This window comes from Erinaceus europaeus, chromosome 2 (genome assembly GCF_950295315.1).
Source record: "Erinaceus europaeus chromosome 2, mEriEur2.1, whole genome shotgun sequence".
Classification (NCBI taxonomy): Eukaryota; Metazoa; Chordata; class Mammalia; order Eulipotyphla; family Erinaceidae; genus Erinaceus; species Erinaceus europaeus.
Genome location: NC_080163.1, coordinates 195,553,499 through 195,567,332, shown reverse-complemented (window position 1 = coordinate 195,567,332; position 13,834 = coordinate 195,553,499). Strand labels below are relative to the sequence as shown.

Sequence of the window (13,834 nt, the reverse complement as noted above, 5' to 3'; positions counted from 1 at the left end):
ACTTAACCAGGTGCGCCACTGCCTGCTCCCCCTTTTTTTCTTAACTTTATTTATTTGCCACCAGAGCTATCACTGAGGCTTGTTACTTGGAGAGTTACTCCATCACTCTCATCAACCTTTTGTTTTTCTGATACAAAGAGGGAAGGAGAGGGGGTTGGGCAGTGGCACACCGGATTAAGTGCACATAGTACAAAGCGCAAGGATCTGCACAAGGATCCTAGTTTGAGGCCCCGACTCCCCCTGCAGGGTGGGAGGGTCAGCTTCAGAATCCGTGTAGCAGGTCAGCAGGTGCCTTTCTCTCCCTCTTTCTACCCTCCACTCTCAATTTCTCTGTCCTATCGAATAATAATAATAATAATAAAGACCACCAGGGTTAAGCAGCGGGTTAAGCGCACATGGCTCAAAGCGCCAGGACCTGCATAAGGATCCCGGTTCCAGCTCCCAGCTCCCCACCTGCAGGGGAATCGCTTCACAGGCGGAGAAGCAGGTCTGCAGGTGTCTGTCTTTCTCTCCCCCTCTCTGTCTTCTCCTCCTCTCTCCATTTCTCTCTGTCCTATCCAACAACAACAGCAATAACAACAACAACAACGATAAAAAACGAGGACAACAAAAGGAAAAAAAGAGTTTCCGGGAGCAGTGGATTCGTAGTTCAGGCACCGAGCCAGAGAGACTGAAGGCAAAGAGAGAAAGAGAGAGAGAGAGAGAGAGAGAGAGAGACCTGAAGCACTGCTTCACCACTTGTGAAGGTTCCCCTGGGCAGGTGGGGACCCAGGTCTTGAACCTAGGTCCTCAGGCACGGTTATGTATACACTGTAATGGGTGTGCCCCTGGCATTATTTTGTTTATTTAACCTCTGATTTCTGTCTCCTCTCATCTCGCCCCTCCCCTAGGAGCACAGCTGGCATATGGGAGGCTGGCATATGGTGGGCACTCAAAAGGTTTTTTCAGCCAGACTCTGATCCCTCAAGCCACAGAGGTCAGGAGAATGGAAACCGCCTCCCTCCTGCCTAGAAGCTCCTCCTCTGCCCTGCTAGTGACTTGGGGCTTGGGGGGCGCAGGAAGACAGGGACTAGAATGGAAGGATACACCCAGTCCAGCTTGAGGCGGGCTGCGGGAAGCTCAGAGCGCGTTTCCAGGCTATAGGTGGGCGTCAGCTCGTCCGGGATGAGCATGGGCACAGGGCGGCCCCTCAGGAACATTTTCACGGAGCCTTCCTCTGCTGGGACACACCCAGAGGTCAGGCACTTGCTGACACCACCCACCATCCCTGTATCCTCTCCACCTTTGACTTCACTTTAAAGAAATTAGGGAGGTAGGTAGGGAGTCGGGTGGTAGCGCAGCGGGTTAAGTGCATGTGGCGCAAAGCGCAAGGACAGGCATAAGGACGCCGGTTTGAGCCCCAGGTTTGAGCCCCCGGCTCCCCACCTGCAGGGGAGTCGCTTCACAGGCGGTAAAGCAGGTCTGCAGGTGTCTATCTTTTTCTTCCCTTCCTCTCTCCATTTCTCTCTGTCCTAACAACGACTACAACAACAACAACAAAAAAAAGGAGCAACAAAAAGGAGAAATAAATAAATAAATAAAATATTTAAAAAATTAAAAAGAAATTATGAAGGTAGCAGCAGGAGCTAGAATGTTGAATTTGGAAGCATAAGGTCTTGATTTCAAGCCCCAGCATTGCATGTGCCAGCACAATGTTGTAATTTTTTCCCTTGCCCCATTAATTAAAAAAAAAAAAAAGTGAGGCAGGCTAGAGAGATAACATAATGGGTATGCAAAAAGTCTTTCATGCCTGGGCAGCAAATGTCCCAGGTTCAATCCCCAGTACCACTATAAACCAAAGCTGAGCAGTGCTCTGATAAATAAAAAAATAATAGCATGAAGTCTTGAGTTCAAACATGGCATTATATGGTTCTGTCTCTTTTCTATGGTGGTGGGGAAAGGTGTGGAATTGTAATTAATTATTAATTATTATTATTACCAGAGCTCTACTCAGCTCTGGCTTTTGGTGGTGTGGGGGATTGAACCTTGCTTTGTAATTCTGTAAATCACTAAAAAAAAAAAGAAAAAGAAAGGGGGGGGGGAAGGCACCCAGGATGGTGGTTCAGTGGTAGTGTGCAGGATTTTCATGCACAAGATCCTGGTTTCAAATCCACTCCCATACCAAATAATCAGAACTGAGGGGTGCTGTTTTCTCTCTCTCCCCTCTTATAACTATAATACACCTGCAGCACTGCTTCACCACTCGTGAAGCTTCCCCCTGCAGGTGGGCACTAAAGGCTTGGACCCAGGTCCTTCTGCACTGTGCACTCAGCCGGGTACGTCACCGCTAGACCCTATAAGTAAATTCTTTATCTGAAAATCTAGGGGCGGGGGGTAGGGTGGGGTGGGTGATGGTGAGGAAATGGAGGCCAGCACCCAAAAACCCAATAGCCAGCTCTCCAGACCTTCTCGCTCTGGACCTCTTACCTCAATCAAGCGTACCCTCCCCCCTCCCCACTTACCCATGCTAAAGATAACTTCTTTGGTTTTGCTGTCAGGAAAAGGGGGGGAAAATCGCCCAGATTAGTAGGCAGGACAGATAAGGGAGGAATCCCCTCCCTCCAGCCACACCCCAGTCCCACCCGGGTAGAGGCTGAAGAACAATACGGCCGAGCAGGAGCGGAGCGCTGCCTCTCTGCAGGCCGTGTGCTTTGCTCGGTTGATCGTGCAGAGCCTAAGACACAGGCCCAGAGAGGCAGTGATCGCCAGAGATCACACAGCACGAAGTGGCAGGAACTCGATCCTGGAAGAAGGGAGTCGGATAAGCTCTTCCAAGGCCCCCACCCCAGGTCCCAAGACGCCCAAAACCCGAGCAGCAAGGGAAGGGGTGTGTCTCTGCATCCCCTTCGCCAAGGAAAAGGGGGTGGGGTTCTCGGGACTGGGTTCTGGGCGGGCAGGGGAGGCCTGGGGCCCGGGCCCTGGGAGCGCAGAGAGGAGGGGGGGAGGTCTGCCAGAGGGTCTCACCCAACTCCAAAGCTACTCATGGCGGCGACTGTCGGAGCTCCGGGCCGGGGGTGGAGCCGGGTCCAGCTCCGCCGCTTCCGGCCCGGGGACGCTCCGCGCCGCCGCGCCCTGCCCCGCCCTCCACGGGTAGCCAGGGCACCGGGGAGTCACTCTGGGACTCAAGTCCCCAGCTGTCGGCTCCCAAAGCCAGGCTCTTTTTTGGAGGGTTAGGGGAGCTTGCTGTCTGAGAACATGGGGTGTTGTGTGTGTCTGTCCCTCCCCGAGTTCAAACCTACTTCTCAGTCGTGTGGACCGTGTGTGTGTGTGTGTGTGTGTGTGTGTGTGTGTGTGTGTGTGTCCCCAACTAATGCCTTAGTTCCCTCATTTCAAAGAGAACCCCACTCGCCGCTGGGGAAGCAGCTCCACTGTCAGAGGGTTGAAGTTTCACACCTGAAGCTCCCACCAGTTCGATCCCCAGCACTATATATACCCAAGTGGCGCTCTGGCTCCTCTCTCTCTCCTATGTACAAATAAAGTAATGCTTAGAAGACAAGGAAAAAAAAAAAGTACTGCTGTCCAGTAGGTGGAGCAGTAATTGAGTTTTGAATTTCAAGTATGAGATCCAGAGTTCCATCCTGGTATCCCATATGCCAATGTGCTGCTCTGGTTTTCTCCTGTCTCTGTGTAGCTTATTAAATAAAAAAATAAATAAACAGGGAGCCGGGTGGTAGCGCAGCGGGTTAAGCGCAGGTGGCGCTAAGCGCAAGGACCTGCATGAGGATCCTGGTTCGAGCCTCCGGCTCCCCACCTGCAGGGGAGTCGCTTCACAGGCGGTGAAGCAGATCTGCAGGTGTCTGTCTTTCTCTCCTCCTCTCTGTCTTTCCCTCCTCTCTCCATTTCTCTCTGTCCTATCCAACAACGACGACATCAACTACAACAACAATAAAAAGACAACAAGGGCAACAAAAGGGAAGATAAATAAATAAAAATTACCAAAAAATAAGTAAATAAATAAACAAATTAATGCATTTAATAAAGACTACCCTGTAACCCAGGAGGTGGTGTGGTAAAGTGTTGGATTCTCAAGCATGAGAGTCTCCCAAGTTCGATGTTCAATCCCCAGCATCACATATGCCAGAATAATGCTTTGGTCCTCTCTCCCTCTCATTAGTGTTTTATATATATATATATATATATATATATATATATATATATGTAATCTTACCCAAAAAGGGGTTGGAGGAGATAGCATAATGATTATGCAAAAAATATCCTCATGCCTGAAGTTCCAAAGTCTTCCAAGTTCAATACCTGTCACCACCACAAGCTAGAGTTGAGCAGCACTCTGGAAATAAATTAGTAGTGACCTGGAAAGTGCTGCATTAGGTTGAATATTGGACTCACAAGCATGAGATTCTGAGTTCAGTCCCTGACATCACATGTGTCAGAGTGATGCTCTAGTTCTCTCTCTCTCTCCCCCCCTTTCTTTTTTTATTAACCAATAATAATTATAAAAAAAAAAAGGATGTGGACCCTGGACAGACAGAGGTGGCGCAGTGGATAAAGCATTGACTCTCAAGCGTGAGGTCCTAAGTTCAATCCCTGGCAACACATGTACTAGAGTGATGTCTGGCTCTTTCTCTCTCCTTCTATCTTTCTCATTAATAAATAAAATCTTTTTTAAAAAGGGGGGCTGGGACCAGGTGGTGACGCACCTGGTTGAGTGTACATGTTACAATGTGCAAGGACCCAGGTTGGAGCCTCCAGTTCCCACCTGCAGGGGGAAAGCTTTGCAAGTGGTGAAGCAGTGTTGCAGGTGTCTCTGTCTCTCCCTCTCGATCACCCTCTTCCCTCTTGATTTTTGGCTGTCTCTATCCAGTAAATAAAATAAAGATAGTAAAAAAAAAAAAAGGGGGGGTACCCACTCCCTGGGTAGTGGCCAGGATTAGATGGCTGATGTAAGTCAAGAACCTCAAGTAGTAGGGGCCTGGCACATGGCGTATGTAAGTGCTTGTTGCTGTTCATTAAGTGGAGCAGACACGTGTACGTTTTATTTGTCTTGATCCAACCTTCCTGACCACCTTGCATCAAGATTCCACATGCAGACCTGTAGTCCGCCCAGACCTAGAGTATGGCCCCGGGTCCAGGTTGGCCACGCCTCCTGGTGGCTGTCCGCCCCCATATAGGGCCCCGCCTCACCTCCTAGACCACGCATTTCCACCCGGCGTGGCCGTGGCCCCTGCTAGCTTTTGCTGTGTCCCACACCTGATCTTAACCCCAGACAGCCCTACCCTAGGTTCTTATTCTGCTCTCAAATTCCAATCAAGCCTCTCGGAGTCCCCACCCTTCTTGCCTAACTCATTCTCTTTACCTTAGTAGCCACGCCCACCAACCTGGCTCCTCCCAGATTTTCATGGAGGCCCGCCAAGCCCTGACCACGCCTCCCCCAGGTCCTTAAAGCTTGACCACGCCCCCTAGCGTTGGCCCCGCCTTTCCAAGCCTTCCTCTTCCAAGTGCTATAGTCAAGATGACCCCCACCCTCCCGCAGCATTCTGTATTAAGAAATTCCAGGTTATGGGAAAGGAAAGGAGTGTGATCGCCTCTTCCTCGTGACTTGAGTCATCATCATCACCTTAAATCTCTCATCCTTTTCCATGCCCGTCTGGGGTCTGGGTCCACTCTCTGGGACACGTGGTCACCTACCCTTCCTTTTTGGTGCTGCAGTTGCTGCTGGAGGAGGTGGTGCGGCTGCGGGGGTCCTCGCGACGCACAGAGGCCAGGCGCTCCGGTGACAGGTAGTGGCGGGCACTGGGAAGACAGGCACAATTAGGAAGGTGGTGCAGTGGATAGACAGAGCATTGCATTTTGAGGCATGAGCTCCTGAGTTTAGGACCCAGCATCGCATTTGCAATGCTGAAGCCGTTCCCTCCCCCTTTTCTAAATAAATTAATCTTGAGGGTCCAGGTGGTGGTGGTGCACCAGGTTGAGCGCACATATTACGACGTCCAAGGACTCAGGTTCAAGCCCCAGGTGCCCACTTGCAGAGCAGAGCTTCAAGAGCGGTGAAAGAATGCTGCAAGTCTTTCTCTTCCACTCTACTCCTCCCCCCTTATTTGTTTTGGATAGATTTCTTCTCTATCCAAAACAAATAAATAAAATGTAATAGAAATTAATCGTGAGAGAACAGTTAATGGTGGAACCTGCAAGGCTAGAGGAAGAGTGCAGGAAGTGGGTGACAAGCTGTCAGTCCCTCCTACTGCTGGAGCCCGGGCATAGGAGCCATCTCCCACAAACTGGGGGCGGGCGAGGGGGGAAGCACGGGGATCCCGGCCGCCCTGCCTTACCTGCGCCCAGAGTTCGCCTCTTTCTTGGGAGATGAAGGGGACGTGGCATAGCCGCCCATGCGTCGCGGGGGTCCCGAGCCATTGAGGGGCGTCCTGGTGGGAAGACCTTTCAAGAGCTGACACACTGGAGGAACCAGGGTTGGAGTACAGAAAGTGGGGTGGGGGTGTGGAGTGCTGAGTGCGAGGTCCAGCCTCGCCCCTGACTCCCCACCTCGCCCCAATATTCTAGAGGAGATACCTGAGGCGGTGGTGCCCAGACGCGGGGGGGCCCGGCCTTTGGGGGTGCTCCGCGCGCGCAGAGCTGCGCCCTGCTCCTCGCACGCCCGCAGGCGCCGCAGCGCGTCCGCCAGCGCCGCCTTTAGGACAGCCAGCTCGTCCTCCTGCAGCTGCAGCCGCTGCTCCAGCGCCGACACGCGGTCGTCCACCTCCATGCCGCTCGTGCCAGACAAATTGTCATCTGCAAGTCCGGGGAGCGCTGGCTGCTGGAGGGAGTGGCAACCCAGGCCCCTCCAAGGCCCTCGGGAGTCCCTTGGATCTTCCCGGGCCGAAAAAGGAATGGGGAAGGGGCGACCACAGACCCTTCCTCTCTCACTACTGGGGTTGGGATGCTCGCTCTGAGATGGGTACAGAAAATGATGTCCTAGGGGAAGGAAATCCCCATCACACTGGGCCCTTACCGCCCTCCCCCACCCCACCCCCCGCCTCAGCATCCTGGAGGTGTGACCTCAGGGAAGTCCCAGCCTCACATACTTTCTAAGATTCTACGAATCCAGAGAGCTTTCCCGCTCAGGTTTTAAGACACTGTGACTAAGATGCTAAACAGGTCTGATCGCAACATTTGGGTACTGACGACAATCTTCACCAGTGACACCCACACTCTAGAAAATGGTCCCCAATACTGTCCGACGAACGCCCGCATTTCCTCGCGGGTACTTGCACTCACTCTCTGGTTTCTATGTCTTTCCATGCCGAAAAGTTCTTCTCCAATCACCTCCCCCCACACACCCTTTACCCCGCCACCCTACCCATACTCTCTCTCACACACAGGGGTTCAACCCCAGAGCCTGCTGAAAGACAGGACATGTGCGGCCCCTAGCGGCAGACTTAGGTATTGCGGACAGCTCATCGGAGACCCAGGAGACTCAAGGAAAGAAGATAGATTCCAGTGGGAATACCACCCCCCATCCCTAAAAAAAAATTTCCCCCTAGACAATATAGCTCTCCTCTGTTCCCCCTTATTCTGTAGCCCACGCCCCATATTCGGTTCTCTCTCTTCCTTCTCGCCCCTAGATGTAGTCAAAATTATTCCTCCATAGCTGCCCTCTCAAGTTGGAAGTGGGAGGGATGGAAGACCCAGGTGGCTGTTCCCCTTCCCCTCCGTTCCCGCCAGACCACTCAGAGCCACGACAGACTGACAGCTGGCAACAACCGAGGTTCCCCTGGCTCCTAGCTTGGTGGAAGTAAAGGTGGTGGCATCACCAGGGCCCGGGGCCTGGAGGTCGCACCTGCCATCCCGAGTCCGTAGCCCGCCCCGCCCGTCCGCTGGGCTCCGCAGTGCAGCTGTCCGGCCCTTCCCCACCCCACACCCCTCCGCAGCCCAATCGCCAGCCGGGCCTGGCACGCCCTGCCCCCCACCCCAGCGCTGTGCCTGGGACCCGCAGAGGAGGGGGGGATAGGGACGACTCCAGAGCTCAGAAGGAGACAGCTGCCATGACTGACTTGGAAACTCGGGGTCCGGCAGGCATTACGTTTTGCAAAGGAGGAAACTAAGGTTTTAGTGTGTGTGTGTGTGTGTGTGTGTGTGTGTGTGTGTGTGTGTGTGTGTGCAAAGTTGCAAGGAAGGTGACACAGCCAATAGGTGTCAGACCAATCACCTTGCTGTGCCCTCTTAGCTATCTTTATAAATGCTGTCTCTTGCCCCTCAATTGATATCTGTTCTAGTGCTTACTTGTGCCATGTGCATGTTTCTGCAAAAACAAACACACACTTAGCACATTTCCTGACTCATGGTGTGGGCTGAGTAATTCCTGCATATAATTAACTACTCTGGTACCTAATCTGCCTTGATGCTATAGTAGTTGTAGTTTTATACCCATTTTAGGAGGGGGAGAGGAGGCGGGGAACTGAGGCCAAGAGAAGTGGCACTACTTGTGCTAGGACACACAGACTCCGTAGCAGAACAGGCACTGGGGTGCTTGCTCAGGGGAAATGAACCTTCACACTGGAAGAGTCTCTTCTCAGCCCCCCTCCCTGCAAAATGGAGTTTTCACCTTGACCATCCCTCTCACCCCCACCCCCCGTCCTGAGGCCTTGCTTGGTGTGTCCACACCAGCCCCCATGATTCAAGCCCCCTGTTCCCTCCCAGCCAGTCCCCACTCTCAGCCCTGCGTCCAGAGAACAGCCTCTTGCCCCCACCTCCTGTGTCTCCTACCCTCATCTGAGCCTGATGACCAGAGGCCCATGTGTCTACAGAGAACAGGGTGGCCCCAATAGATGAGAAGGATAAGATCTGAATATTTGGAGGCGAAGTCCCCTGGTCATCTCTGGTCCCACAGCCAGCCCACAAGCCCCAACCAAGTCCCACCCACCCTCATATCTGCCTGCTGCTCTGGAAGGGAGTAATGAGGAGGGTCCCAGAGGATTGAGAAGGGATAGGAAAGCAGAGGTCCAGCCCTGCTTAACACCCCCCCCCCCCCGTTCACACCCCAGGCCTTCTCGGAGTCCCCCAACCCAACCTCCTGGAGGTTTTGTCCCATCTATCCCACCACCTCAAAAGCAGGGGAGGGTCCAAAAAGGTGGGGGAACACCAGGGCTTTAGGGGTCAAGGATCTTTTTCTTGGGCATGACTCATGCTAGGGGAGAGGGGGGAATCTGAGGCAAGGGGTACAGATGGGACTTGGAGGGAGGAAGCTGGGGAGAAAGAGATAGGTCCAGCCCTGGGCGGGGCCAGGGTCGGAACTGAGGAAGGGGAGGGAGGGAGTCTCACCATTGCAGTACTGAAGCAGTGAAGAGGTGTCATAGAGGCCACAGAAGGCCGGGCCGCGCTCCGCCATCGCCCCGCCACAGCCACCACCGGCCCCCCCAGCCCCAGCCCGGGCCCGGTCCCCCCCCCAGGCCCTGCCTCCCGTTGCCATAGCAACGCCCTTGGTTCCAGCATCCCCGGCTGGGTCTGCTCGGCATCAGGCGGCCAGCGCCGGGCCTGGCACCGGGGTCATCCTCCAGGATGCCAGGAAAGGGGGGGAGGTCGGGACACCCCCACCAGGCGCCCCAACACAATCCTCGAGTCTGGATTGGCTGCGCTGAGATCCCCCTCGGAACCGTCTGGCCCCGCCCACAAGCCTTGCCTATTCTCTCTAGAGCCCCGCCTCGCTAATGTGCAGCCAATGAATGCCTGTCGCGCAGGCCCTTTCACCAATGGGATTGCAGAAATATTGGGCGGGGCGGGGCCTACCCAGCTTTTCGGCCTGAAGCGTAGCGCCTCCAGGTCTGAGAAGATGGGTGGATGCAGACACTCCCAGATTCCCCCGAGCTTTCTTCCCATCTTTTCACTGGATTTCCCAAAAGCACTTTCGCAAGACCTAGAGCCCCTGAGAAGCCAAAACCTCCCCCCACACACACCGTAACTACTATTCCCTGGCCGGTTGTTCGAGCCCTTGTTTACTGGGCTTAGACCTGCTCATAGCCTCCTAAGCTCCACCCTAGAACCTTATGCACCGCCCCTCTAAGCATCCAGGGTTCTACACCCAGAGTGAGGTCTTCATCCAGACCCCACCTGCTCATATGATTAGCTCCGCCCCTTCCATTAGACACCCCAACCCCATAGCTAGTAGGCCCTCCCTAACCTATCCTTCAGCTTACTTATTTAGCAGGTTAAGCACGTGGCCCACAGCACAGCTACGCTGTCCTACCCAACAACGACAACAACAATAAAACAACAAGGACAACAAAAGGGAATAAATAGATAAATAATTTATATTTATGTATTTATTTATTCCCTTTTGTTGTCCTTGTTTTATTGTAGTTATTACTGATGTCGTTGTTGTTGGATAGGACAGAAAGAAATGGAGAGAGGAGGGGAAGACAGAGAGGGGGAGAGAACGACAGACACCTGCAGACCTGCTTCACCACCTGTGAAGCGACTCCCCTGCAGGTGGGGAGCTGGGGGCTCGAACCAGGATCCTTATGCCAGTCCTTGTGCTTTGCGCCACGTGCACTTAACCCGCTGCGCTACCGCCCGACTCCCATAAATAAATTTAAAAAAAAAAAAAGGAGAGAGGGAGAGGAGAGGAGAGAAGAGGGAGAGAGAGCGAGAGAGCACAGCATTGAAGCTTCCTTTAATGCAGTGGGGCCAGGCTTGAATCAGAGTGGTGTACATGGCAAAGCAACACACTGTCCAAGCGAGCTATTTTGCTAGCACCCTCCACTTCTTTTTTTTTTAATTATCTTTATTTATGTATTGGATAGATACAGCCAAAAATCATGAGGGATGGGGGAGGAACAGAGGGAGAGAGACAGAAAGACACCTGCAACCATTCTTCAACACTCTCAAAGCTTTCCCCTTGCGGGTAGGGACTGGGGGCTTGAACCTGGGTCCTTGCACATTCTAACGTGTGTGTTCAACCAGGTGTGCCACCACCCAGCCCCCCCTCCACTGCTTTCTAATCCACAGGGGGAAGTTAGGGAGGGAGACTAGGGCACCTGTCCGTCATATCTCTGGAGCATGCTGCCTGCACCATGACTACTGCTCCTGGAGGTTATTTTCCCCCCTTTTGTTGTTTATCATTGCTGTTATCATTATTGTTGTGAGTAGTGTTGTTGTTATTGTTGTTGGATAAGACAGAGAGAAATGGAGAGAGATGGGGAAGACAGAGGGGGAGAAAAAGAAAGACACCTGCAGACCTGCTTCACAGCCTGTAAAGGGACCCCTCTGCAGGTGGGGAGCCGGGGGCTCCAACTGGGATCCTTAGGCTGGTCCCTGCACTTCCCTGGTGTGTCCCCCCCCCCCTTTCCCCTTTCCTTTCCTTCCCCAGTGCACTGTTCAGCTCTGGCTTATGTTGGTGGGGATTGAACATGGGACTCTGGTGCATCAGGTCTGAAAGTCTTTTCACAGAACCAGTATGCTGTCTCCCCATTTCCCCCATTCCCCTTCTGCTTCCTTAACAGTAGCCGCATGCCCTTAGTCCCTCTTTGACATCTCTCCTATCCCACTGCCTCATTATCCAGTCCAAGTTTTGACATAGACCCAGCTGTGCCTCCAGCCTGGCAGTGTCAGTCAGAGCTGGCTCCAGGGAAGCTAGGGGAAGATAGGAGGGTGACAAAGCTGACAATAGATTTGCAGAGCATTGGGCCACTTCCTCAAGTCATAACTGGAGGTCAGTACCTAGGCATGACCCAGTGCTTTTTTGTTTTTATGTGAATATATATATATATACATATATATATATATGTATGTATACATAATTATTAGCTAGAGACAGAGACAAATTGAGAGGGAAAGGGGAAATAGGGAGAGGGAGAGGGCCAGGTGGTGGTGCACCTGGTTAAGCACACATAATATTATGAACAAAGACCTGGGTTCTGGGGCCAGATGGTGGCACACCTGGTTGAGCGCACATAGTATAATCTGCAAGGACCCAAGTTCGAGCCCCCAGTCCCCACCTGCAGGGGGAAAGTTTCACAAGTGGTGAAGCAGGGCTGCAGGTGTCTTTTTTCTTATCACCCCTTCCCTCTCAATTTCTGGCTGTCTCTATCCAATAAATAAATAAAGACAATAAAAGTAAAAAAGAAGATAAATGCACTTATACATATATATTTAAAAAAGACCTGGGTTTTGGGTTCAAGTCACAGCTCTCCACTTGAGTCCTTGCACATTCAACTGGATTTGCCACCGCCTGGCCCTTCAAGGCATGTTTTATAGGTTGGTTGGAGAAGAGATTTACTTCCAGACATCTGTGCCTTGGACCCAAACTGACCTGGAGTTTGAATCCACCACTTGCTGATTACGACCTTGAGCCTCAGTTTCCACAGCTGGGAAATGGGGCAGGAAGGGAGAACTGTCATGGAGTGCCTAACTCTTTCATTCTTGCAAAGATGTGTGCTACAGTGATGCTCTAGTTTCAGGTCTCGCACACACACAAATCAATGAAGGTAAAGCTTGAAAAAACAACAGCAGCATTAAAAAAAAAAAAGTAGTAAGTGTGCCAACCTCTGTCCAAGGTACTAGAATTCCAATCATAACCAAATCAGTCTGAGTTTGCTCTCGTGGGTCTTGGGTTTGTTTGTTTTTAATACTTATTTCACTTATTTACTACACCTGAAACACAAAGATACTGTCACATGAGACAGAGGAAGAGAGAAGACAGAGTTTGTCTCTCATACATGCAGTACCAGAGATGAACCTGGGATTTTGATGCTCTATCCATTGAACCATTCCCCCAGCTGCTTAAAAATTTTTAAAAATTATTTATTTATTTATTCTCCCTCTTGTTGCCCTTGTTGTTTTTTATTGTTGTTGTAGTTATTATTGCTGCTGTTGTTGATATCGTCGTTGTTGGATAGGACAGAGAGAAAAGGAGAGAGGAGGGGAAGACAGAGAGGGCAAAAGAAAGACAGACACCTGCAGACGTGCTTCACCACCTGTGAAGCGACTCCCCTGCAGGTGGGGAGCCAGGGGCTTAAACCGGGGTCCTTACACCGGGTCCTTGCACTTCGGGCCACATGCGTTTAACCCGCTGCGCTACCGCCCGACCTCCTTATCTCAGATTTATAGCAGTGCAGGGAATTGAATCTGGAACTTCAGAGTCTCAGGCAGGAAAGACAGTTATACATAACCATGATGGTATTTATCCCCACCCTTTATTTACTTATGAGTGAGAAAAGTAGGAGGGGGGAATGAGATAGCTTACCTGGGACAATGTCTTTTTCTTTTTTCAGTTTAAAAAAATTTATTAATTATTTTATTAATTTGTTTGTTTTTTGGATATAGACAGAGAGATATGAAGGGGGGAGACAGAGAGGGAAAGAGACAGAGATACACCCGAAACCTTATTTCCCTGCTCCTGAAGCTTTGCCCTACAGGCGGAGACCAGGGGCTTGAACCTGGGTCCTTACATTCTGTAATGTGAGCACTTAACCAGGTAGGCCACTGCTTGGCCCCTTCTCCACCCCCCTTTTTTTTTAACTTTTGTTTTTATTTTTTAAATATTTTAAAATATAATTTTAATATTTTGTTTATTTTGGATAGAGACAGAGAAGTTGAGAGGAAAGAGGGAATTAGGAAGAGAGAACAGCTTCAGTATTGTCTCACCACTCATAAAGCTTTCCCCAGCAGGTAGGGGCTGGGGCTTGAACCCAGGTCTTTGTGCATCGCCATCTATGCGCTCAACCAGGTGAACCACTGCCTGGCTCTGTGAGGGTATCTGTTATGAAATGCATGTGACTCAGGCTGGAGCCCCACACACTCCATGATAGCACTATACCACTGGGGCGAACCACTTGCTTTTTAAATT

General features: G+C 51.6%; 1 protein-coding gene across 5 annotated transcripts in view; it reads right to left on the bottom strand.

The window, feature by feature from the left end:
- Nucleotides 1–9,663, bottom strand: part of EML2 (EMAP like 2) — a 37,317-nt gene extending 27,654 nt beyond the window's left edge. The window contains exons 1-6 of one of the 5 annotated variants that reach the window (XM_007532201.3): nt 9,313–9,663; nt 6,565–6,783; nt 6,327–6,450; nt 5,686–5,790; nt 2,502–2,530; nt 1,087–1,216 (exon numbers count right to left, since the gene is read on the bottom strand). In XM_007532201.3, the coding sequence (XP_007532263.3) occupies nt 1,087–1,216; nt 2,502–2,530; nt 5,686–5,790; nt 6,327–6,450; nt 6,565–6,783; nt 9,313–9,460 (755 nt within the window). In that variant the 5' untranslated portion in view covers nt 9,461–9,663. Of the gene's footprint in view, nt 1–1,086; nt 1,220–2,501; nt 2,531–2,621; nt 2,783–3,003; nt 3,102–5,685; nt 5,791–6,326; nt 6,451–6,564; nt 6,799–9,312 lie in introns of those variants that run through there. The other 4 variants (XM_060186148.1, XM_060186151.1, XM_060186149.1 and 1 more) reach the window with 4 other exon arrangements.
- Nucleotides 9,664–13,834: the final 4,171 nt, after the last annotated feature.